The 27,474-nt window shown below is 43.2% G+C and overlaps 1 protein-coding gene across 1 annotated transcript; it reads right to left on the bottom strand.

The window, feature by feature from the left end:
- Nucleotides 1-2,688: 2,688 nt before the first annotated feature.
- LOC132574289 (putative lysosomal acid lipase/cholesteryl ester hydrolase) lies at nucleotides 2,689-19,253 on the bottom strand. Its single transcript, XM_060242649.1, has 9 exons — nucleotides 19,142-19,253; nucleotides 17,747-17,867; nucleotides 15,723-15,921; nucleotides 12,833-12,942; nucleotides 12,297-12,433; nucleotides 8,536-8,682; nucleotides 6,837-6,908; nucleotides 4,881-4,946; nucleotides 2,689-2,973 (listed from the first exon to the last, which is right to left on the bottom strand). The coding sequence occupies exons 1-9, from the start codon at nucleotides 19,238-19,240 to the stop codon at nucleotides 2,743-2,745; spliced, it is 1,182 nt and encodes a 393-aa protein (XP_060098632.1). The 5' UTR covers nucleotides 19,241-19,253; the 3' UTR covers nucleotides 2,689-2,742.
- Between the last annotated feature and the right edge of the window lie 8,221 nt (nucleotides 19,254-27,474).

Genomic DNA, 27,474 nt, shown 5'->3' with positions numbered 1-27,474 from the left:
GGTAGGTGGCCCTGTAAATAAGAGGGGCCAACACCATAAATGATTTTGTATGTGATAGCCAATACCTTAAACATTAACAAATGGGTGAGCAATGAAGGATTTGCAGAATGGAAGTTATATGCATGCTCTATCTAGCTATGGCTAATAGTCAAGCTGCAGCATTCTGGACTAGTTGGAGTTTTGAAATTTATTTTGAGGGGTGACCAACATTTGACATTTAAGAGAAAAGCACTTAGTATTTCTAGACATCTGCTGCCACCTATAGGTTGAAACTACTACCTGTTTAGAATAAACAATGAAAAGAATAAAATCTTTTAAGATGTCCTTCAAACCAACCAGATTTATGGTTAAAATTTTTCAAAGCAAAGCATCTTTAATCATGAAATGTATGTGGCTGAGTGGAAGTGAATCAACACATAAGCTGGGTGTTGTACAACAAATGCAGCAACTGCTCTGTTGGTACTTGCACATTCTTCCAAGGTGCCAAGAGTTGGACAAAGCACTTAAAAGCCCTTCAAACCCCTTATTTGCAGGCTAGCTAGCAGGAGCCATTGAGACCAATATGTTCCATGCAGCAGGAGTCTCCGCCCCTATTTGGGATGTCTCTGACACAGCCCTGGTCCTTCACAATGTGCTACCTAAAGAAATGTGGACAGAGCCATTTTTGCCCTTGTGTAGAAAACATTACAAGGCTAAACTGTTTAGTAGTTCACTGTTGTTTATTGTCACTGTTGTATGCAGGCCCTGAAAAGAATGGCAACTGTTATTTGTAGATTTTGTAAGATGACGTCGTAGTTCCTGCTAACTCCACAGACAGCTCCCCGGCCTTGTCCTTTAACCCCATGCCTTCCCTGCCTGCAGCAAATCTCACAGAGGTGGATGGAGGGGTTTGCCCCATTGAGTCCCTTGGTCCCTATGGTTCTGTAGCATGAATTCAGCAGATGTCGCACATGCTCTCCTTCTCAGCTGGTGTTGAAGGTTTTCCTTTTGCCTCTCTCTTCCTCCCATTGTGCCACTCTTTCCTTTCTGTCTTTTCCCCCCATTATGAGAGGTGGTATACCTCCCATAATGCATTCCCCCACCCCCTTCTTCTGTGCTTCTCTGAGGTCTATGGCCTTTGGAACTGCCACCCTGCCCAGACCCCACAGGACTTCCCTCCAGTCCCATCCCCAGGAGCATTTGCGGTGACAAGCCCTGCACCACCATTTGTCTTCTTAATGGGCAGCAGTGCCAGGACTAGGGGTTCTCTTGGAGATTATTAGGGGGGGTGCAGGGCTGGCCCTAGACTGTCTGGCACTCTAGGCAAGGCTAACTTCTGGTGCCCCCCACTGCACTGAGAATGTCCCCGAGTCACTTGGGGGGCACCTGATTTGGCACTCCCAGAAGGCCAGCGCCCTAGACAATCACTTAGTTTGCCTAGTGGCAGGGCCAGCCCTGGGGTGGGGGGAGTGAGACAGCAAACTGGTCTTGAGTTGCAGCAGCAATGCTGGGGCCTGCAGCATTTCAGCTGCTGCTTGCATCTCAGCTAATGCCTGAGTTGGCAGTTGGTACCTCACCTCCTCAGCAAAGCCAAGAGCAGGTTTATCTCTTGTTTACATCTGCTTATTACTTGGTTATATTCAATGCTATTTACTGCACTGCAATGTTACTTGCATTGTCGTTCATTTGCATTCCTATTTCTTTTTCTATTGGAAAACTTCAATAAAGAGTTAATTAGCAAAGCCAAGAGCCAAGTCATCCGAATCCTCTCTCACAACCCAGGTTGCTTGCTGCCTAGAATCCCCATCCCCTTGAAGCCAGACAAATTCACCTGGGCAAGGCTGGGAGGTGTAAGAGTCTGCAGGTGGCACAGTTGCTGTGGCAAGGCTGCAGGGGGTGGTGGAGTCTGTGAGTGATCCTGGACATGTTTGGATAAATATATGGAGCAGAGGTCCATCAGTGGCTATTAGCCACAGCGTATTGTTGGAACTCTCTGTCCGGGGCAGTGATGCTCTGTATTCTTGGTGCTTGGGAGGGGCAACTTAGCCGCACTGATGGACCTCAGAATGGAACCTGGGTTATTTTTGCCACTGTGTGACACAGAGTGTTGGACTGGATGAGCCATTGATCCAACATGTCTTCTCTTATGTTCTTATGACATACAATGATTTGACGGGTTGGGCATTCATTGTTATACTAAGAGTGATTGTGGAAATTTCTTTGAATGACTACTGTTTTCAGAAAAGATTAAACATAAATTAAATATAAAGATTAAACATAAATTAAACATTATAGACTGTAAACTTAAAAGAAATAGTTACAGAGAAATCATGACATTTTTACAAATGCTAAAATGTATGTAATTGAATTCATGATGTAAACACCTGGTAGGTAGAACATATTAGGTGATATACCATAGTTTAAATGTTGTATTTTATTATTTTCTTCATTTATATCCAAAACATGGGAGGAGACCCATGTAATTTTCACAACAACCCTATGATGTAAATTAGGCTGAGATTAGTCCAAGGTCATCCAGCTTCCATAACAGACTCAATATTCAGACCTGGGACTCCCAGATTTTTGTTCTTTTTCTTGTTAGTAGAGCTTAGAAAGAGATTAAATTGGGGTTCTAACCATGAAAGCTATCCACCAGCTGAAAAACCTACACTTTTAAATAAAAATAATATACATGACAAGGCTATCATTTTGAAGTAAACAGGAGACCCAACAACAAAACCAAGTCTTCTGTCTCAAACTATTTCAGTTGTTCTCCATCAAACCCAGAATCTCTGAGTACATTCGCTGAGGAGCATCAAGGCCCCAAAGGAAATCCCAATGGTTCCAGTCAGACAAATATTTATAATGAATTACATTTTTCAGTCGAGATCTTAACCGTTCTGCTTCCTTTGGCGGGGTATCCCAGTCCTGACCTCCAGTCCACATTGCTACTGGGACTGTGATTTCTTCTATTCTATACATGGGAGGAATGGTCTGGAAAAAAAGGTAAATGATATAAGACAGAGGTCATTTTTAGAAAAATAGGTGGCAGAGCTCATTAGCATAACTCATTAGCATATGCCACCCACCCCCAGCCAAAAGCAACCTGATGCAAGAAAGAAGAGCCCCAGGCGAGTGAGGCCTCCTTGGGCTCTCCTGAGCCACACACCCCCAGTCAAAAGGCCAGCAAGCCACCCACTGCCCAAAATAACATAAGAAGTGAAGAAAGGGTGGCGTGAGCTTCTCCAGGGATTGATGAGGCCTGCTGGGGGCATGGCAAAGCCCCTGGCAGCTGGCTGGCTGGCTGCCCTAATCTCCTAATCCAGGGACTGTTATGCAGCTGTACCTACTATTCAGTGGTAGGGTTGCCAAATCCAATTCAAGAAATATCTGGGGACTTTGGGGGTGGAGCCAAGAAACTTTGGGGGCAGAGCCAGGAGCAAGGATGTGACAAGCATAATTGAACTCCAAGAGAGTTCTGGCCATCACATTTAAAGGAACAGCACACCTTTTAAAATGCCTTCCTTCCATAGAAAATAATGAAGGATAGGGGCGCCTTCTTTTGGGGCTCATAGAATTGGACCCCCTGGCCTAATCCTTTTGAAACTTGGGAGGTATTTTGGGGAGGGGCACTAGATGCTATACTGAAAATTTGGCGCCTCTACCTCAAAAAACAGCCCCCCCCAGAGCCCCCAATACCCGCAGATCAATTCCCCATCATTCCCTATGGGACTGGTTCCTGGAGGTGCATAATGGCTTTGGAGGCGGGGCTTCCCCCGCCAGCCAGCTGGATGGGGGAGGGGGGAAGCCTGTAAAACCGGGGGATCACCCACTGGGCACTGGGGATTGGGAAGCCTATTCATTGGACAAGGTAGGTGGGGAGGAGGGGGGGGCGTCAGAAAGGTTCAGGAGCTGTGGTCCTGTGAGCTCTTGCTGAATCTGAAGCCTGATATAAGAACATAATTGATGTATTACTACACAAGATGCATCATCTGCAAAATTTCAGGAGAAGCCAAAGGAGGTGTGATAAAATTAGCAAAATGTCTCAGGAAAATTCCTCCCATAACTGTATATCTGTGTGCACCAACTATTTTGATTCATCCTAAAGTTAAATTTAAAGCAAATTTGGACATGAAATATCTGAGGAAATTAAATGGGAAACTTTGGATATGATTTCTCACAGAAAATGATATCACTTTGAGCTATATCCACATATGTGTGTACAAGCAGCTTCCTGTTTATGGAAGGATCATTTTCCCTCCTGTGTGGGCAGCTCTTAATCAGGGGTCCCAATGTGGTGTCGCAGGGGTACCAACATGCCTGCTGACACCTCTTCTGGTGCCTGGCAGTTATTTTTGGCAAGAGGACAGGGCCAGGTGGGGCTTTTTCACAGCAAGGCTTCTGATTGGCTACTATGCAAATTAGCCGTGCAGATTTTTAAATATTACTTTGGCAGCAGCTACCACCACCACACAAGGATCTTCACTGTGTGACTCAAGTTATGCTCTGGCAACCATTTTGTGACTGGCCCCACCATCTGTGGCAGCCATTTTATATCTGTACCCACCCTGCTGTATCAGAATTCTAAAGATGCCCACAGGCTCAAAAAGTTGGGGACCTCAACTTAAAGCTATCAACTGACAGGCATATATTATGAGCAAAGGATGTGTAAAACAGTCATCTAACTCTCAGCAGAGCTTTCACATATAAATCCAATATCATCATCATCATCACATGTGGTTGTTGGAGGGAAGCAAGGGAGAACATTGAACATTAAAGAACTGCCAAAGAAACAAAGATTCACAGCTTCGTTCACCCTTAGTTTAAAACCCAAGATTCATTTTGGGACCCCACTGTGATTTCATCCCAACCACAAGCACAAAACTTCAGTACATCCATACCTGGTTGTATTTCTTTATGTTCTCTGAGCCATAGTCAAAGTACCTTGTTTCTCCCGTTTTAACTAACTAGAAAATTAAAAACACACATACACAACAGTTAAGTACATGTTCTGGACCCTCACAACATAACAGGCATTTACTACATAATTGACAGTTAATTTATATGACTTTTGATATTGCAGTATGTTTGTCAAAGGGAGCATCATTGACATTTTGTTCATAATAAAGAAACTGGCTAAAGTCTCTGCAATTAATCCTCAGGCAGGATCCTGCTAAAATGGCAGACCATGATCAAAGCCTTGAATGAAAAACTTAGCATGATCACTCCTAGGCTGAAGACCTTAGGATAATGAAATGGCAGGCACAGCAAACAGATCAAAGCGGGCGCAGGAAGCACAACCCAGTGATATTCTTTGTATGATACTATATTAGGGATGTGTGGCTGGATATTGCTGACCCTAAAAGTTATCCAGCATGAGGTTGGGTTGGCTCTATCAAAGGCAGTCCAAAGGCTTCCTGGAACAAATTCCAGATCTCTTAACATTGTGAATTAATGAAGCCTGCCTGCCTGTTCTTTGTTGTGGTGGTGGTGGTGGTGCTTTTATCTTATTTATTGATGTGATTTCTATTCCTCCCTTCCCTGCAAGCAGGCTCAGGGTGGGTTACATTGAATCAATAACTGATAAAAACAATTTCCATATAAATACAGCTAAAAACCTACAAGGAACTAATTAATACATGATGGAACTTTGGCAACATATCTTTCTTGCTTGACTTCCCCTGACCTTCATAGAGCTCTCATGATAGCTTGCTTTAATGTCCTTCCATCTGCTATGCAGTATGGGAGGTTTAAGAAAATTCCATATTCCAACGAGTTTTGTGTTTGTGGTTCAAGGGATCTAGAAAGTACTGAACATGTTCTCCTGAATTGTACATTTTACTGTGATATTCATGCCATTTACTTAGATCCTCTTCTTCAAAATCATGAGAGACATTCTGATGGTGGTAAGACTCTTTTCCTGTTGTCCATTCATAACCCTGAGATTATTGAGACTGTGGCGAAATATCTGTGCTGTGCTTCTAATAGGAGAGGAATGTTTCAAATGTTGGGGTAATCTATGTTTTATCCCTTGCTGATTGTACACGTCCATGCTGTTATGTCAATAAAGGTGGTGGTGGTGGTTGTAATACATGATGGTAAGCCAGCAGTTCAACAAAACCCAGGTGTATGCTGAATATATATCCAAAGAGGGCCAGGATATTAAATAAGTGGGACTTGATACTTAGCTGTACTCACTTTGGCATAAGTTGATAGTGTTACAACATAGGCAGGTTAGTGCAGGGGAGGTACCCACCACCTCAGGGAATTTGTCACTACATGGATTTATTTCACAGTGTTTCTTACACTAAAAGAGTTCCTCTTCTTCATCTTAGGCTAAATTGAAGTATTTCTGCTTTTTCATTTATGTTTAGTGTTCCATTTCCTTTGAATCAGTCTATGAAAAAGTAACATTCTGAACAGGCAGATGTTTTCTGAACACAGGCTAGATACCACAGGTTTCAGTATGAAGTTACAATTGCTAGATGCAACTAGATTGCACTGAAAATCAAGAATCTAGAGCTGCAAAACACTCTTGGTCCTTTCTCACTCAACAAAAAGAAAGTTATTATACTGTACAATTAGAGGAAATAGAGTGGTGTCATGGTTAGAGTGCTGGGCCATGACCAAGGATATCTTGGTTTAAATTTGCTGTCTGCCTTGCAGCAAAATGGGCATTTTTGTTCAATCTCTCTCTTTCAGCCTAAGCAACCAAACAGGATTATTGTGATTATAAAACGAAGGTACTGAGCTCCTTAGATAAAAGAAGGGATAAAAATCTAATACATGGATACATTTTATAGGCAGTCAGATATTCAGATTTGTTCAAGAGGTATATTTACATTCAGTAACTCTACCTGGCCCCAGTGGAGTATTTCCTTCACAGAAGTATAGTCTGGAAATCGTGATGTATACACATCAACCCGGCTCTATAAAGAAAGGATCATTTTAAAACCATTTCAAATCATGTGACATTTCAATGCCAGGTGTTGTGTGAAGCAGCACGTCAATTTCTCATGCATTGCTTCTGGTCTACGGTGTGGCTTTTTGAGACAAGTGGCAAGAAGCAGCAACAGGGTGTTAGCTGCTAAACTGAAACAAAAAAGCAACTGCTCAGGGAATCCCTATCAACTGGAACATCTTCACCAAGGAGCAAACTATACAGAGATACATTCATTGATTACTGGTTATTGGATGAGTGTGAAGTAAGTGAAGATACCTAGCTCTGTTGAGAATAGTTCACAATGATATCAAAGTCATCATTGCTAGCAGTCACTTATGGTCCTATCCTCCATGAACTTGTCCCCTTTTAAGTTTTTGGTGCCATGGCTTCATCTTCTGGCAAAGTATTCCACATTTTAATCCTCAAATATTTCCTTTTATCCATCCTGAATCTATTGTTCATCAGCTTCATTGAGTGTCATTGACTTCTACCATTTCAGAAGAGGGAGAAAAAGTTCTTTCTAGCCACTTTTTCTACTGCATAGATATTTACAAACCTCTATCATGTTCTTTGTCTCTCATCTTTTTTCTAAATGGAAAAGCCCAAGGTTTTCCAGCCTTTTGCTCATAGGAAAAGTGATCCTTAATCATCTTGGTTGCCTTCTTCTGTACTTTTTCCTATTCTGTAATATACTTTTTTAAGATAAATCCCTCATCATGCCTACCAAAATATATTTTATAGAGATTGCATCATATCATTTCTAAAGTGCCATATTCTGCTGATGTTGCAAATCTCTTTTTATACTATAAAGTTCTTTGCTTTGTGAAAATATCACCTAAATAATTAAACAGTTCATAACATAGTATATAGAATATAAAACTATTATTATTGATAGAGAGAGATATAGCAGGAATCCCTAAATGAATGCAATCCAAATTGCCTTTGCAGGGGAATTTGGAAAGGCTCTGCAGTAACCAATGACAAATAAGAGACACACATCCATTAATTGGCCATTATTATGCAAAAAAATAAGAAACCACCCATCTAAGTTAAAAAAGCAATTAAAAATAATAGAGAAGAAGAAAGCAGTTTGCCAGGATATGATAAAATAAAAAATCCATTTTAGGATAGGAATCTTAAGCAAATCTAGTCTGAATTCTACTCAAGTCTAATCAAAGGAGTTTACTCACAGGAGAGCGTTGTTAGGATTGTAGTGTGTCAAAAAGGGGGAAAGTTACGTCTTTATGGACTTCTGTCTTTCTCTTGAACTTTGAATGGGAGTCACGCATTTGATATCTGAAGAGCTCTCCCAATGCTTAAGAAAGAACCCATTCAGAACAACAGGTTTAAAACTGAACCAACTACCACGCAAAAAAGTTTCACATCCATAGTCAAGAGATTTGCTTTTTCTTACTACAGGTTTGCCTTCAAAATCATCTCTCCTGCCTTTGCCTCATATAATCCTTGATGGTCCAAAAACCATATATGAAACATCCTTGAAAAAGGCCTTAATTTCCCACAAGGAAGACATCCACACTCTTCAAACCCTGTGACCGCTATTAGTTTATATACAGCACTTAAAAATGTTATTTTTAAATAATGCACAAAAATACCGTATTCAGATTTTTTTGGTTGAATCCACTATTAAGAAAAAGAGCTTGCTTGCAGAGTACATCTATCAGTTTCCAGCTGCATATTCGAGCCACAAATGCTCTCAGTCTTGGATTCAGCAAAGATAATTCTTTTGTACCAAATATAATCTGCAGACAAGGACACAAAAAAAGATGATTCTTCCCCCTCTAATTATTTGCAAGCCTACTCAGAAGAATGTCTTACTATGTTCAGCGGTGCTGAAGTGTGCATATTATTGCAACCTAAATCTTTCAAACATGTCTTAATTCTTGTCAGTTTGAAATCCTTCAAACATGTCTTAATTCTTGTCAGTGATACATAATGGCTTTTGTTTAATTAGTTCAGATTTTATTGTTTAATTGCTATCTTTTGGTGTTCTCTACACCACACATGCACAGCTGCATACAAAAGGGATTGCCACTCCATTTTGGTGTTTGGATGAGCCCTGAGCATGCACCCTAACTGCTCACGTTGAGCTGCATTTAATATTAGCATGAAGGTGGGAGGGGAACCTTTATTATCAATGTTCTGTATACATAGAAGAATTCTTGTAGGCACAGGGCAACCATGGGATCGGATACACTCTGTCTTAATCCTAAGAAGAAGAGCAATTAGCAGGAATGGTGAAAACTCTGATCAGGAGTTTGATCCTCATAAAGTTAGGGAGCTTGATCAAGAGAGTCAGTTTGGTGTAGTAGTTAAGGGAAAACCGGGTTTGATTCCCCACTCCTCCACTTGCAGCTGCTGGAATGGCCTTGGGTTAGCCATAGCTCTCGTAGGAGTTGTCCTTGAAAGGGCAGCTGCTGTGAGAGCTTTCTCAGCCCCACCTACCTCACAGGATGTCTGTTGTGGGGGAAGGAGATTGTAAGCCGCTCTTAGACTCTGATTCAGAGAGAAGGGCGGGATATAAATCTGCAGTCTTCTTCTTCTTAATTTACCTGGTAATCATGTTTGTCTCAGATCACCTCAGAATTCATATCAAGCACTTTGAAGAGCAGCATTGTACAGGTGCAGTCGCCACTTACATTATAAGGTGATGGCGAAGTCATGCGTTGATAATAAGAGACAAATGTCTGTCATGGCTTGCAGATGCTTTTGACCTTGCACAGTAAACTAAAAGTTCTTGATTGCCACAGAAGAAGTACTTATCTCCCAAAGCCATAGTCAGGTCATTAAAGATTCTTATAATGCATAAAATCATTTGCATTTCAACTTTTTTCTGTACCTACGAACTCAGATACATCCTCAGATGCACAGCCTTACTGAGAAGACACTGGCATTTAATGTAAAAGATTTGCAAAAGTTGACTGGCTGATGGCAAAATGAATCATCTAGGTTCAATGGAAGATACTGAGTGACAGAGTTAGAAGGCACACAGAGGCCGTTTTCCCACTTAGCGTTTGCTCCCCTTATTCCCCGGCGCAATTATCTCCGGATCATTTTTCTCGTTTTCCCACTAGTGACTCTTTGCGGAGTCGCCTTCCCTGAAGCCCCGGCTCAAATCGTTTTCCCACTGGCATCGGCTTGAGTTCGATGCCCTGTCAATCATTTTTTTTTTAAGCGCAAGTCTGGTTGCGTAATGACGTACTAACGTACTAACGTAACATCGAGCTGTTCCCTCCCCTTCATTTCGTGGACAAACCGCATCACGTGTGCTGCTGCTGCTCATGGATTGGCTGCAGCTGTAGAGTCCTCCACAGTCCTTTATGTATTAACAGAAGCATTCCTAGCACTATATTCCCCCCCCAAATTCTGAATTTGCGAAATATCGCAATAACGAAGAGAGAGAAATCGAGGGGTTTGTGTGTGTGTGTGTGTGGCAGCTTCTTCCCTTCGCTCCCTCCCGGGTGGCGAAGCTGGGATTTCCTCCGCTCTCTTTCCCCTCTCCGGCTGGCGCTTGCAACGGGGGACCTGACTGATTCCTGCTGCCAGAGCTCCCCCCCCGCCCCATTCTCTCCTTCCCCTTCTGTGGTGGGTGTGAAGAGCGAGCTCCGTCTATTTTCTAACCGAGCGGAATGTAGCCAGGGAGAAGAATGCAGGACTCCAACTTCCCATTTTATACATGGCGATTTTGTGCAGGTCCAGAAATCCTGGTGGCACAGCTGAGGGAGGCATTCCGTTTTTAACACACACACATGAACGCTTTGGCCCGCACCGGCACTAGATCCCCCCCCCCCAACAATGGAGAAGCGCCGCCGCCGCCAAATGTCTCTGGGCAGCTGGGCTCCCTTTGCCAAGGCGGCGGCGGCAGCGGGAAGCCGGCGGGGTCAAGCGGGGCGCAAATGGAAGTGAAGTGGGGGGGTTTGAGCTGGGGAGAGTCGAAGCTGCCGGGGCCCCTCCGCCGGCCCGCTGAAACCGCCTCCTTCCCGCTCGCCCTCCCCAAACTAGACCCGAAACGAACTGGCTGGAAAAGGCCTGCTGGGGGGGCTGCCGCGGTCCCCCCACCGGGGCCCCTAAAGGGAGAAGAGGCGGGGAATAACGCAACAGCGAAATAACGCAACTATTCCAGGAGGGTTTTTTTTTTTTCTCCCTTTGTTAATTTCGAAATATCGCTATTACGCAAAACTGTGAAGTTTAAAAAAAAAATGGCCGCGCCGGCACTTCGGGGAAGCGCCGCGAAAGGCTGATGATTGGCCAAGGGGGTGGATGGGGTGGGAGGACGGAAAGGGAGAGGGTGCCGCCCACAAAGCAGTCGATCCGGCGTGGATGGATTTCCCACAGCAAACTCCGCTGAGTGGATCCGGAGTGGATCCGGAGGTTTTCGGAAACTCCGGCAACATGCTGAAAAACATACTCCGGCGTAAAATCCCTGTAGCGCCGGAGCAAACCGCAGCGCCGGAGCAAGATGTGCGAAATCCAAGAGAAGATCCGGAGGTAAATGGGGCGCTACGACGGAGCAAACGCTAGTGCGAAAACGGCCAGAGAAACCAAAGTAGTAAGCTCAACTAAAAAATGGGGGAGGGGGTTTCCTTTTAACTGTGTGTCTGTTAACGGTTGGGTGCAGCTGAGGCAGATTGAGAGCAGGGAGTGGCAATTGCAGGAAGCAGCCTGCAACTGAGCCTGTGGACACACACAAATTGTTTAGAAGCAGATTAACAAATTGTCAAATGATGGGCTCCCACAACACAACTGGTGAAAGGGACACAAACTGATGAATCTGCTCCATCGAGAGCACATCTACTTCAGTGCTATGCCAGATGCACTGGCTCCCAGTTAAAATCTGGATCAAGTTCAAGGTTTTGCACTTTAAATTTTTAAATATTAAGATTTTTATGCAAACCTGCCCCCCGAAAAAATTGGAGAAAAATGTCTTTCTCTCAGTGTGGGCCTGATCTGTAGATCTAGATATCCACAGATCTTCCCAGACTTGAGAAATAGATAATGACTCCTTCTTAAAACCAAATTAGATGACTTGTTTAACCTACCATTAGTTCATCTGAGACCTTAAAAATATTTTCCCCCTCCTTTTTTGTTTTTAACATCCAGTCTGATTAAGAGCTCTGGAGAACTCAAAAGTTTTCACACAGTTTGTTTGTTTATTCATTTTTGCTGATTTTAAGAAAAGAAACTGCATAATTTTGGATTTGAATTTTCCTACGAGATGTGCTCAATTTTATATACTTCCCCAAAATTCCTTCCTGAAAGTGTTCCGACAAGATGGGTGTTTGTTTGACTCACAATCCTAAAACATATCAGCAGTAATCTAAATCACAACAGAAAAATTATATACTTGCAAACAAACCTTCAGAAATATATCAGGTAAACGTAGCAGCTGCAATAGCGGAGCTGTACTATATTGATGTGTATATACAGGTCCCAAGGCAAAAAGCATCTTAACTTTTGAAGCAAGTTGCGGCAGGACAGAAAATGCAAACAAGGCTGGAAAAACAAGAAACACTTCACTTGGCATGCTTTTACAATAAGAGATGAAACAGTATACTAGCTTAAAACTAAGGTTAAGAATATTGAAATTCACTGCAGAAAAAATCTTTGTTCATGAACGTAAAACAAATCTGTACTGTATTTAGATTTTTCAGACCCACACATCAGCTATTGACTATCCTGTTGTGTCAAAATCTGCATTCTGCCACCACCCTAGAGGAACTATTTAAAAAGTGTGATATATCCCATGCCCATCCTAATCTTTAGAGTATAGTAAAGCTCACAATGTTTCCTCTCTATTTCTACTGCCTTTGGTCTGGGGTAATAGAGACTAGAGTACAAACATGGCCAACAACTGATAAAACATTCTTTTTATGGTGTGTGCTTTTCACATACCTATGGTGCTTCCCTCAGCATGGGCAACATAATAGATGTCTTTCTGTCCAGTTTTCTGCAGAATAAAGTCTATGAAGGCTGAAAGGTCATAGATGCCCATTTCATGAAAACTAAAAACAAAAATAAAACACACAGAGTGGGGTAAGAAGTGCATTCCTGGGCTTTCTTCAGACACTCTGGTCTCCACAAAGCACCAAGTAATTATATCGACACAACAGCCACAATGTATAAGCAGGTTTTTCCTTGGCACTACATGACTTGTGGATGGAAGAAATTAGATTAAGGTAACAATCAAATGAGCAGATGTTGATCAGCTTTCTAGAATCACAACACAGCCAAGATATAATGCTTACCCTGGACTATACAGTCTTAGGCTACAAGAGATAGTGAGTTGGATGCATTCTCCAAAAAGCAAAGCCCATGTAAATAGAAAAATAGCAGCTCAGGAACGTGGTTTTAATCTGATCTCATATGCTGCTTTTGTAGGCCCAGACAACATTTCTATGGTAGAGCACTCTCCAACACAAGACTCTATCCCCCTCACTGATCAGATTCTTAAGTTCCTACAGCCTAGGAACAGTTTTACCTCTAGGTTTTGCTGACTGAATAAAGTGGCACATTGTCCATTAAATTAATTGCAGCTAGATTTGTACTTCAGGATGTTTGAAGGGGGAAAGTTTCTGTACTGGAAGAAGATATGGTCAAGTAGCTATCTACCCATAGAAACTACAGAAGCCTTCACTCAGACTGATGATGACGACATAACAACATAATTGTCTGTGAGACAGCTGTAAAACGCTAACTGGGTGCATGCTGTGGTTATCATTGTACCTCCTCACCCCACTCCCAAACAGTCATGCAAGTATCCAAAATATTGCACATAACATGTGGAATTTACAAGCAGAGAAGCTGTGTTTGCATAAACTCTGCACTGCAAAAGTGCAAGATGAATATTGTGCAGGCTTAGCTTACACTTAAAAGCTCTGAAGGAAAGACTAGCTGAGATGGGGCCAGTGGAGGTAATCCAAACTTCTTTTCCTCTACAGTTCTATTAGCAAAGGAATCTGAATAACTGGTCAATTAAAACCATAGAGTTAACCACAGAGTTTCTGGCAATTCCTAGAGAAACATGGCATTAGTTTCCTGAGGAGTGGACACACTGTTGTCAACAGCTGCTCCCCACCCCCATTCTCCAATTAGCAACCATAGTGTTAAACTATGGGACTTTTTAAAGGGGAAAAATCCCTCTTCATCATCTGTATGACAAATGGGCATAAATGGGGTGGGGTGGGCAGGAAATGCATGGACCACACTTATAGCTCCTTATCAATTCTCCTACATATAAGATTTTGGTCCAAAGACCTGGTGGGGGGGGGGGAGAGATGAAGACTTGACCACAAAACATATCCTAATAGGATTTCATGCTCATCCCTATCAAACTGCTTTTTGAGTCAGCAGGAACTCATTTGCATATTAGGCCACGCCCTCACACCAAGCCAGTGGGAACTGAGTTCCTGTGCGCTCCTGCTCAAAAAAAGCCCTGAGTCAGACTGTTATGCATGACAAGATCTAGGGCTTTTTCGGTGGCAGCACCAGAGCTCTGGAATGCTCTTCCAGAAGCCATACGGGCCCTGCGGGATCTGTCTGCGTTCCGCAGGGCCTGTAAGACCAAGTTGTTCAAGCAGGCCTTCGATGCTTGACGAAGATGGCTGCCACCGGACATCACACAGAATGCCGGTGATCACTGTTTGGAATTCTAATGCCGCTATAATGTAGGGATTCAGCACTTTAAAATGGTTTTAATAATTTTTAACTGTAATATGTTTTTTAAACTGAAAATGTTAAATTATGGTTTTATATATTGTACTGGTTTAATTGTGTAGATACTGTGAGCTGCCCTGAGTCCGCTTGCGGAGAGGGCGGGATATAAATCAAATGTAATAAATAAATAAATAAATTATTCTATCAAGCTTACTATTGTCCACTCTGACTGGCAGCAGCTCCCCAGGTATCAATAAGAGTTTTCTCAGCATCTCTTACCAGAAACCAGGGCCTACCATGGAACAGCATGCTTTGGATATAAGAGAGTAAAACTATAACATTGAATGCAAAGAAATCTACATTTACAAAAGTCATGATCCTTGTACAGGGCTGGCCCTAGACTATCTGGCACCCTAGGCAAAGCTAACTTGCCTTGAGGAAGCTCAAGGCAAGATACACATCACACACACCCCTGCACTGATAACCAATTTTCAAAAACAGATGAATACTGGGGGAAATGAAAAGTCAAGTGGGAGGCACCCAATTCGTTGCCCTCAGAAGGCCGGCGTTCTAGGCAATCACCTAGTTTGCATAGTGGCAGGGCCGGCCCTGCCCTTGTAACAACAGAAACTGAGAATGTTATTCTGTTTCATTATTTTACAGTTGTGCGATTTAATGGCACAACCTTATTTCCCACTCTTCCTCCAAAGCATCCTTGGCTCCCCCATCCTTCATTCCACGTCTTCAGAAGGATAGTTGGGCTGAAAGGGAGTTACCAGCACAATGAGCTTCAGGGCAGAGTGCGGCTTTGAACCTGGGTCTCTGTGGTGTCCATTCTAGATGCAGTTGCGACTTGACAGGGGGGCGGAGTCTGATGCACACAGTCTCTCCCTCAGTCGAGTAACTGAAAATGAGAGTTCTTTCACATTCACGCTCAATTTGCATAGCTATAAGGAATGCATAGCTATAAGGTGAATCTTTTTAAGCCCTCACTTCTATGGTCATATGGACTATTTTACATAAAGAACTGCTTTAATGACTGAAAAATAATCTGACATACATGACTTTAACCTATACTACAGTTGTCTTGAATTCTATACCTTAGTAATTTTACACCAAATAAACTTACCTAAAATCCCAAAATTCTTGTTGGTCAATTGAAAAGTGTTCGTGTCTTCTAGACCATGAATTCCCTCTGTGATTGCCAATCCATACATCATACCCTGCATCAGCTAAGATGAAGCCCAGGCTATTATGGGGCAGGTTTTCCACCCAATTACTACCCTCTTTAATCAGGGCATGTATCATCAATACAGCAGCCTTTGATCCTGAAATGTAAAATTAATATCTCTGCAATGTGGCATATAAAATACAAAAATCTGCATTATGGACCATGGAACAGTAGTTAGAAGGCTGAGTTTGGCGGGTGTGAGGAAGCTCAAGGCAAGATATACATCACCAACCACCTAAGCACCCCCCCCCCCAAAAAAAAGAGAGATAAAGCAACTGAAAGCCCACTATTTCCGGACAATAATTTGGGACAGGGAAGCAAACTGCGTGTGTATGTTATATTGTTCCACAAATTCTCTTACCTGCTCACTCTCCCCCCACCCCAATAATTTTAATAGTGGTATAAAAAAGGCAGTTTTGGCAGGTGAAGCTTTCCTGGCATTAGGTCACTGATGCATAAAAGTTAGAGCCCAGCAGAGCTGAGAAATAGAAGCCAGGGTGAAGAGAACAAAAGGAACTGAGTCAGGTTGAACAGAAAATGTGACTCTGGTCATAAGACAAAGGAAAAGCAGAAATAGTTGAGAAACAATTGAGTAAAGCAGATATAAATCAGTTCTACACAGATAAAAAATAAATTGAGATTTGGAAATGTGGAATGTCTAGCTCAGCATCTGGTCTAGCAGTTAGGAGACAAATATGTAAATTATTTGCTTGCCTTTTGAGCTCCTCTCTGTACTGGAGTATCTTCCACTTGGAGTTTTTTGCTCCAGTTTGTCAAGGTTGTTTTTCTTTTAGCATCCAAACAATGTCATCCTCTAATCATCCGCTGGTCATCAATACCTGGGGTGGTCTTTGCTAAGGGGCATCCAATATGGCTATAATGGCCCCCCACCTGGGAAAGCCCCCAGCCACTCCTCACCCTGACAGAGGGGAAAGAAAAGAGCTGGCAGTGACCATGCCCACCTGGAACACGGGTAGGCAGGCAGCAACTGTCTCACTTGGCTGCCATCCAGGGCTAAGGCAAACAGGTGGCAGTTGGCTGGCTCAGCAATTATCACGTGCCCATCCCCCACCCTCTTGGAGTATCAAATAGGAGGGCAAGAGCTGACCCAGTGGTCCCATGTATGCCTGTCCCTTGCCCCTTCTAGTGTTTAGGCATGTGGGCAGTAGAAGCTGGCTCTCAGGGAAGCCCATCCCTCAGGACTTAGGGCAGCAGCTGACTTGGCTGCCTGTGGGGATATTCACCCACCTTGAATGGAGTGAGAGCCACCTCTTTGAGCCCCAGGTGACTAAGACAGGTGGGCCCCATGATTCCAAGGCCTCATCTTGGACATTTGCCCAGAAGTTAAGAATTACAAAGACTGCCCCTAATCCGTACAGCTCAACATTATAATGATCTATTGCCATGATCTATTCATTCCTCTGACTTCCCAGCTTCCTTTAAAAACAATAGATTATGCACATTGAAACAAAGTCCCAAAACACTACAAATGTTATGCAGTCACAATGAGATTTCAGATGATACTGCCAACATATTTTCCAATATGTATTTTCAGCCAGCTGTGTCATGGCTAAAAATTTGTTTGAAAAGCAAACAGCCAAAAGGTAAAATTCTGTGGCAAGGACTTGTCAAGACACAAAGAACTACACAGCTAAGTCACTAAGCCTAAGGAAAGTTTTAGGTTGTCATTTTCAAAAAGCACCTGCCTTTGAAACTGCAGGGACTGGCAAAAGCCATTTTTTTTCTTTTTTTAAATCTGTGGTTGAAAAATTGTTCTGAGCATTCCCAGATCCTCAGGCATGTCTAAAGTAGGTCTTGCCTCGGTGTTTTTTCCTTTCCTTTTTTTGTTTTTGACAACTGGAAGAATCATGGCTCATGTAAAACACAGCATCAAATCATGTTCTTGTAAATAACAATTCTACCATATATTCCCATTTCATCTCGTTTACCTCCCGGAATTCTGTTTAGACTCAGGTAATAACCATCAAATGTTAGCACTTCATATTCTTCAGAAGGATAGCCCCAGTACTGAATTATCTCACTCTGTAAGGATACCAAGACAAACATTAGGTCTAAGTCTGCAGGGTGAAGAAAGGCTTGTTAACTGCCACAGTCTCTGAAACATCCTGTGTATTCAGCAACTTAAGTCATATTTAGAAATGAAGAATGACTAAGAATATGTGAAAAGCTAAAGGAGGCTGAAGATCAAGGAACCTATCCTCTGAAGGAATTGTACCAGTTCCTGTAAAATCCCAAATATTTGAATGAAGGGCAGTTCACGTGACCCAGAACTTGGCACAATTAGATATTCATGCAGAGTATCTAACACTTGCTCCATGTTAGAATGGAAGGACTCAAGTTCAGATGTAAAATGTCCAGAAAGTTCAAAGCCATGCAGAAAAAGACAAACTCCTAGTGCTCTTTTTTGTTTTGAGCAAAGAGAAATATTTGCAGGCCTTAGTGTCCTAAACCTACGTATTTTTCGCTCCATAAGACGCACCTGAGCATAAGACGCACCTAGTTTTTAGAGCCGTTTGTGTGAATTTAGAGGCATTTGTGTGAATTTTTTGCAGTATTCGCTCGTTAAGACGCACACACTTTTCCCTCCACTTTTTTGGGGGGGAAAAGTGAGTCTTATGGTGCAAAAAATACTGTATTTTGCTGCTTTGAAATAAAATGCATAATTTATAACATAGTTAATATATCAAATTGTATAATGGGCACATTTATGGAACAGAGTTTAAATAGTTTAGTAGTTTACAAACCAAAACCAAATAGCGAACACGTTCCATGCTAAGGTAAAAGCACCTTTAAGACCCACAAAGTTTAAATCTGAGTATAATCTTTCATGTGCGTGCACAGTTTGTCAGATAACACTTCATCACTCTTTGTTCTACTGCTTCAGACCAAGAGCTACCCACCTGAACCATGCTGAGGTAAGACAGACATGTAAATTGTTGTGTTTAGTACATTTAACTCATTTCAAGAGGGGGGAAAATGTACTAGTTCCTGCCAAATCCCAAATATTTTTTTCATCGCTTCCTCTAATTTCCCTGAAATGCTAAAAAACATTTCATTCATTCCTAAAAGGAATTTTTTTTCAGTGCTCTTCCAAATTTTCAAATCAGGTAAAGTTCTCAAAACATGAACTCAGCTTCTCCTCTCTCCCTGAATTTAGCCAGACCTTCACATCTCTAGGCTCAAGCTGTTCTTCCATAATACTTGTCAGAGAATCACTCTGTTTGAGACCATGAACCAAGGCTAAGTTATCAATACTGCTATTGTCCTCCTTTGTTTAAGCACACTGGAATACTTACCACATTCATAAACTGTTCAGGATTCATTTCTGTTCTGCTTTTGGCTTCTTCTGGACTCACCGTTCCTTGCACAGCCATCACGATGAGCAGTAGCCACATCTTGGAATATCTGCAAAATAACAAACTATTTTAGATATTAAAAGAGGTTTATCTTATAGCTGAGATGTCTGCCAGAGATCCACAGGGCAATGATCTCTCTTCCAATTCACATGCAGAGAAGGTGTCTGAGTGAAGCAGAGAAAGAAAAATCAGGGCTAACCTCAAACTGACCTTCAAAAAGAGATGCTATCTTTGGAAAGTTGTATTCTTATACAACCATTATTAAATGCTAGAGTTTGAGTGGTTCTAAAGAATCATATAACTAGTTTTCCTGCCTGCAAATGTGCCTGGAACTTTGCTTCTCAAACAAGAGCCAAGACAAGACAACTTTACCAGTGACTCTTTCAAAAGCAGAGTGTAACGCTAAGTGGCATGCAATTCACAGGAAAATAAGCAATACCAGGATGATTGCAGCCTTCTGGCTGTGATCATAATCAGATTGCAGAAACCATCACAAAATCATTTTAATGGACACTATCATAACTGGGATAGATGCAGATGGACAAGGAGAGAAACAGCTCCCATCTTCTACCTTCCCTTCTCAATCTGTGTCTACTCTTGAATGTCCAAAAGCAGGAACAACACATCAGGTACACACCCAGCCCCAAAATGTAGTCAATAGGCAGGTGCAACTTCACCTCTCAAGTCCCAGCATAGGCAGGTGCAGCTTCATCTCTCAAGTCCCACGGCACCGCTACACATGCGCACACAGCTCCCAGCCTCAAGGTACAAGCTGTGATTCCATCATACCATCAAAGACATTCATCAACTTGTAGCTTGGGGAAAACAAACTTGATCTGCAAACGTAGAGAGAGAAAATTCAAATAAGGTGTCTGAGAAGCCAAAGATGAGGGGTGGGGAGGAAGAATCACAGAGTTGGCAACCCTAGGATTCTTTTGCCAGGAGATTAAAAAGAGACTCTTGCTGTTGTTTTAATCCAACTGCTACCTTTTGCCATTGCTCCTTTACAGTCATGTGAGATGTAACATATCCACAGCAAGCTTAGAAGCCTCAACACAGGCTGAAAGAGAGAAGTATCTCCACTGCTTCCTACCGTGTTTCCCCGAATATAAGACACTGTCTTATTTTTTTTTTCAAGAAGACACACTAGGGCTTATTTTCAGGGGATGTCTTATAAAAATAAGACATCCCCTGAAAATATGCAGTTTCTCCTTTAAAATCCTTATTGATTAGAGCCCCCAATATTTGAAGCTCTCACACTCGCTCCAAAATTATTTCCATGCTTCAAACCGCCCCTTCTAGCCATGCCCTCATCCTCAAAGCCATGCCCCTTTCCAATCTCCACCTGCCCTTCTTATATTCTCACCTCTCCCTTGAACCAATGACTACGGTACCTGCCTTCCCAGGCTCTGGCAAATCCGAGGGCAGCGCACAGCAGCAGGCGCCGTTGGAGTGTCGTTTCTCTCTGTTACTCGCACGCCCCTCCTCCCCACCAACCGTTTCCATCAAGCTTCGTCTTGAAGCACGAGACTTCTCTCCATCAGTGAGTCCATTTTCGTTGGTGTGGGAAGCACTAATCTTACATTTGCACGAGCCCTCTTATTGATCCAAGAAGTGGAGCCCACATCGCATGCACCATGTCCCCTTTAAGAGGGATGATTTCTCGCCCCCTGAGTTCCCACCCTTAGCCTTCACTGGAGAGGAAGAGCGGCGGAATATGGCAGCTGAGTAGGGAGAAAGCATTTGGGGAGTTGTACCGTGTTTCCCCGAAAATAAGACGTACCCAAAAAATAAACCCATCACTAGGTCTTATTATTGAGGTAGGGCTTATATTAACAAATTCATAGAAATCCTGCTAGGGCTTATTTTTTGGGTAGGTCTTATTTTCGGGGAAACACGGTACCCCAAAATAATTGTGATTGTTTCTTTCATGGGGTGGGATCCAGCTACTTCTTCTGCTCCACCTCACCTATTCCTCCTCCTTACTGCAGCCCCTTTCCCATGTAGTTTGGTTTTTTTTGTTGTCATGGACATAGCCGGATATATAGGGAAACAATTGCTGGTCTTGGATAATGTTCATGAAAGCCAGAGAAAAGGCAGGTCTGGTCTCCCAGCTAAACATTGTCAATATGAAGTCCAGAGACCCATAACAGAACTCTTGGATATGGCCTACAGTAGGTTAGAAATAGTATAACACAGAGGTGTCAAATTAATTTGTTATGAGGGCTGAATGTGACATAAATGTGACTTTATGGGCCATCTGTGCCATAAAATGTAATGCCAGGTGCCAGAGATATGAACTTTATAAAGGACCAGAGATATAATATTTATAAAGTTCTGTGTTGATGTGTCCTCGCTGCAAGGCCCCATGGGCTAGGGGGGTGTGCAGAGGAAAGTCTACATTGGCAAAGTGGAGAGCCGGTGGTGCAGTGCTGGGCAGATGCTCCTATGCTGCCTGGAGGGGAGCAAATTCCTTCCCCACACTGCTCTCACTGCCAATACTGTCAGCCAGGGCCACAAGATAAAAACACAAAGGCATTGGGTGTTGCAACCTCCCCCATGCCCCTGAATCTGCATGGAAGGGGACTGGGAAGACAAATGAAACTAACCTTCCTGTCTGTAGAAGCAGAGGGGCAGCAGCCCAAGTCTGAGGCCACATGCATGATAGGGACCCAAACCAAGCAAAGCCTGTGTAGTGTACTGGGAGCTTCAAATGATGGCCCTTTGTTGGAGAGGCTCCTTGCAGCTGCACTCAGATTGGCCACCCTTGCTGAGCCAGCTAGTCAGGTAATATCCATTTGAATGAAGCCCATTGCTTGAGAGGCTTCTTGCAGCTACACTCAGAGCGGCCACCCTTGCTGAGCCAGTCGATTAGGTAATATCTATTTGAATGAAGCCCATGCAAATGAGGGTTCTGAGGGGCTGTTTTTCTATTGGGTTGTTTATTGCTTGAGGTCTGTTTTGGGTCTGTGTATATAGTTGTGGCTAGCATTGTGTGTTTGCAGTTGAGGTTTTGCTAATAAAAGAGCTATGCTGGAATGACTATAGCATCTGACCCACTACATTTCAGCCCAATAAGCTGGAGATGCCCATGCAGCAGCAGCCACCTCCAACCAAGGCCATGGTGATCCATGGTGGGGCAATGCTGGGAGTTCAAGCCAGAGATCGTTGTCAAGCAGCACCCACCCCAAGCCAAAGGCCACCAGGTAATTTGATGGGGGACTGGGCACCACATGCACAAGACTGTATGTGTGGCAGGCCCCAGGACATCCAGCAACCAGTATAACCACAGATCGCTGGCACCACCCCACCATGAGGCAGCAGCCACTTATGTCTGAAGGCTACCAGGTCATCTATGGAAGGCCCAGCCACTGAGTTGTGTGCTCTGTGGCAGAACTAGGTCCTTAGTGTGTGGAAGAAACTGCCAGAGAACACCCCCCCCCCTGGGCCAAAGCACATTTCTTCTTTGGAGGGAGGGTGAGTGGGTGGGTGGAAGGATGGATTCTTCTGACAAGTACAATGTACATTGAGAAAATAAAGTGTTGTTGGCCTTAAATCTGCCATGGAAGTGCAACATTGTTCTCTCTCTTCTCTCCACTCATCCTTAAAAGAGGAGAAGCAGCCCCAGAGAAGCAAGCAGAAGAGGGGTTGGGTGCAGTGTTCCCTCTAATCTGAGTTAGTGTGAGCTACCTCACAGGTTTTTAGCTTCCAGCTCACACGGTTTTGTCTTAGCTCCGTGCCTGCCTGCCTGGCTCCAGCTCTGACGCTTACAGCAAGCGCCAGGATCGCTCCCTCCACCCTCCGATCCCAGCGCTTGCTTTAAGCATCAGAGCTGGAGCCAGGCAGACAGGCACAGAGGAAGCACGCTGCCCTCTCCACAGCCGGCGCTCGCAAAGCACTGGGTTTGCGGAGGGGGCGGGTGCTTCCTCCGTGCCTGTCTGCCTGGCTCCAGCTCTGATGCTTACAGCAAGCGCCGGGATCGGAGGGCAGAGGGAGCGATCCTGGCACTTGCTGGAAGAAGCTGGAGCCAGGCAGGCAGGCACGGGGGAAGCGCCGGGATCAGAGGCGGAGGCAGCGGATCGCCCTCCCCCAGAGGAAGGTTCCTTCGCTCCATAAGACGCACACACTTTCCCCCACCACCACTTTTTTTGGGGGGGGGGGAGTGCGTCTTATGTTGCGAAAAATACGGTAGAACACTTGCAGGTCCTTTTATCTTGGAAAGTGGAGTGATTTCAGATGCCAAATGATAATAGCACACATTGGTAATGATAGAAGAAACCTAGGTCTCAGTTCAGACGAGGAGGATGCATTGTCTTGAGCTTCATTATCAGTTGCATTTCAGCAGTATATCTTTCTAGTCTCCCTTTGAAATTCCTTTTTAAGAGCACTGCTACTCTTAGGTGAACAACTGAATGTTATGGTTTCTAATGTCAGATTTCTTCTGTCCGTTTATTGATTGCATCCTCCTGAACTGAAGCCTCCTGGATGGAATTGAGACCTAGATTTCCTGCCTCATTACCTATACTGGTATTGCCACACATACTAAAAAGGTAAAGGTAGCCCCCTTTGTAAGCACCAGTTGTTTCCGACTCTGGGGTGATGTCGCATCATGATGTTTTCACGGCAGACCCTCTACATACCACAACTGATCCAATCAAGCCTGCTATTGTCATTCACCTGCTGTTGCTATTTGACATATGGAATCACCTTTATAAAGTTTATATCTCTGGTATCTCATGTTACATTTTATGGTACACATGGCCCAGCCCGACAAAATGACATTTATGGCAGATCTGGCCCTTATAACAAATGAATTCGACACCTCTGGTCCATACGATTGCATCAATGATTTGTTCAGAATGTGGCAGCATGATGATTGCCCAGTTAGCTGCTATTGACATGTGGTGACAATTCATTGCCTTACTAGAGTCATTGTAGACAGACCATGCATCATTAAAGAAACGACTATGGTTCATGTATATGTCCTGCTTCTGTGCTTGCACCAATAGCAGCGGATTTCATATTCTTGGTGAACGTTAAGAACTTACTGGGTCAAAAGGAAGCAGTTAATGATTTCATTCAGGGAGCTGTGTTCATGGTGGATGCAGAAAGGGACAGGTCATATAAAAACACATGCATAAAACATTTGCAATACAACAAAGCAGGAGTCAAGTCGCACCTTTAAGACCAACAAAGTTTTATTCAGAACGTAAGCTTTCGTGTGCTAAAAGCTCACTTCTTCAGTCGAGGGGATCAATTACAGTGGATCAGGTACTGTACCTGATCCCCTTGTCTGAAGAAGTGTGCTTTTAGCACATGAAAGCTTACGTTCTGAATAAAACTTTGTTGGTCTTAAAGGTGAGACTTGACTCCTGCTTTGTTCAGCTGCTTCAAACCCAACACAACTGCCCACTTGAATCTATTTACAATACAGTGATGATTCAAGTGCTATCTTAAAAGAAAACATATATCTTGCTTTCAATTTGCAATCAAATTACAGTTTTGAGCAGTGACTAATACCTGCATGCAAGTGTCGGACAGATCATGGATCTGTGACAAAGTTCTTGGATGTCCAGGTATCTGTAAAAATTAAATTACATGCACATGCAGCCCCAGTTTGGAGATGGGAAAAGGGATGTAATGTTCGGTCCTTGTTCATCAACACAATTCTCCTTGTACTGTTCTATAGTTTGGATCCAACACAGGGTTGGATGTTGCATGTGTTGGTGTAAACATGTCTTCAGTATGCAACTTTGAATTGTACCATCCAAGCTTGTATTGACTTATATCAAGGCATAGTGCAACTGCTCAGTCAAGGTATCTTAGTCAGTCATGACTTATGGGTTCATTAAGCACAGACTGCAACAACACAGAGAGGAATAACAGTTTTAATTTCTTTCATTACTGTCACAGACACAAAATTAACTTTTTGTTTAAATTGAGGGGGTGGAAACTACTTCATATAAGTTAACTTGATAGCAAATTATTTAGAAATAATAATAATAATAAATTTATTTTTATATCCTGCCCTCCCCTGCCAAAGGCAGGCTCAGGGTGGCTCACAAACATGGTACAATCATGATTTCAATAGAATACAATCAAAACAATAAAACAGATTAAAATACAATTAAATTACATTTATAAATTAAGTTAAAATTAGATAAAACAGCTGTTATGTGTTAGTAATTAAGGTGCTACAATTCACAGACATGTATAAGATGGCTAGAAGTCAATTTAGCCGGGTTCTATCTTAAAAGCGAGCTGAAAGAGGGTGGTTTTGCAAGCCCTGCGAAACTGATTCAGGTCCCGCAGGGCTCGCACCTCCTCTGGGAGTTGATTCCACCATCGGGGGGGCCATTGTTGAGAAGGCTTGCTCCCTTGTTGTTTTCAATCTAGCCTCTCTTGGTCCAGGAAGGTCGGGGACAAAGGGTGGCAATTGGGGGGGAACTGTCTCAGAGACACCTACTTAATTGTGGGGTGAATAATGAATGCCCCCCATATTTTAAAAGAATACTAAGAGAGAGGGTACATCAGTATAATATTTTGATTAAGAAAAGAAAAACTGAAAGGAAATCAGAACTCACCTGAAGAATCCTTTGCTTCCACTCGTTTCAGGCACTGTACATAATATTCTTCTATTGATAAACCAGTTATTGTAGACGTGCCTCCACCCAAATGTGCTATCTACCAAAGCAAACTGAAATCTGGACTTTGTGTACCTGGATCATCCAGTTCTCGGGGAGGGGGGTTACTGTGTGAAGTTTTTGGTTTTGTTTGTTTTTTATTATTTCATTATGTGTCTGTATGGCCGTTATATACTGAATTTGCACCTAACAGTAGGGACTCACTTCTCAATTGCAACTGCTTTAGATGACATATTAATATGTGACATAAAACCTAAGCCTATTAATTTCTTAGATGTAAGTTTCAGGCAGGGCAACAGAGTTTATTACCAAGCATGGGATTGTTTCTACCTACTGCTTTCGCTAGATGTTCTTCCAAAAACATATTGCATATCCTGTACAGAATCACAGTAGAGTCCACCCCCCCCTGCCATTACATTGCTGCTGTTCAGTATTTTTGTAGTGTTTCTTAGAATGAGTAGACAGACATTCTACAGAACAATGGACCCCCTGTGCATTCACCACAGTATATTTGTGTTCATATTGTCATGGATAAAAGCATGAGAAACTTTTATTTAAGGAAGGGTACAGGGCTAATTTTATAGAAGGAGCTCCTTTGCATATTAGGCCACACACCCCTGATGTACAGGGCTCCTATACTAAGAGCCCTGTAAGCTCTTGGAGGATTGGCTACATCAGGGGTGTGTGGCCTAATATGCAAAGGAGCTCCTGTTACAAAATTAGCCCTGGGAAGGGATGACATTTATGGAGAACCATGGTTGGTAGCAGGGATTTTTTTTTTAGCAGGAATGCACAGGAACACAGTTCTGTCTGGCTCAGCATCAGGGGGTGTGGCCTAATATGCAAATGACCATCCCCAAAACCCTCACCAGGGGGAGGCAGGCAGGTGACTGCCTCCTGGGTCCAAACTGCAGCAACAATGTCTATGATCAGGAGGCAGGCAGTACTCCCCACCCCCCACAAGTCAATCATCACCAAATTTGCAAGGCAGGTAGAGGGGCATCCCAGGGAGTCTGCTGTGAGTTTGATGCCTCTAGCTAGACAAAACAAAGAGAGCCAGTTTGGTGTAGTGGTTAAGTGTGCGGACTCTTATCTGGGAGAACGGGGTTTGATTCCCCACTCCTCCACTTACAGCTGCTGGAATGGCCATGGGTTAGCCATAGCTCTCATGGGAGTTGTCCTTGAAAGGGCAGCTGCTGCGAGAGCCCTCTCAGCCCCACCCACCTCACAGGGTGTCTGTTGTGAGGGGAGAAGATATAGGAGATTGAGTCTCTGATTCAGAGAGAAGGGCAGGGTATAAATCTGCAGTCTTCTTCTTCTACCAGAACCAGTTTTATTTAACTGTCTACAAAGCATTTGTATTCACATTCACATAAATGAATGTTTCTCTGAACACTAGTGTTCAAATTTGTCCTGTAGACCTTCATGCCTTTAATAGTATCATCCAACTGAGCAGGAGGGATTTAACAAAATAGGCTAGTGTCTATCTTCTTCAATCAAAACAAAGAGAGCCAGTTTGGTGTAGTGGTTACACCAAACTGTACAGACTCTTATCTGGGAGAAGCGGGTTTGATTCCCCACTCCTCCACTTGCAGTTGCTGGAATGGCCTTGGGTTAGTCATAGCTCCC

The sequence above is a fragment of the Heteronotia binoei genome, chromosome 6, assembly GCF_032191835.1.
Source record: "Heteronotia binoei isolate CCM8104 ecotype False Entrance Well chromosome 6, APGP_CSIRO_Hbin_v1, whole genome shotgun sequence".
In the NCBI taxonomy this organism is placed as follows: domain Eukaryota; kingdom Metazoa; phylum Chordata; class Lepidosauria; order Squamata; family Gekkonidae; genus Heteronotia; species Heteronotia binoei.
The sequence above is the reverse complement of the archived record's forward strand: the minus strand, read 5'-3'. Positions and strand labels throughout refer to the sequence as shown.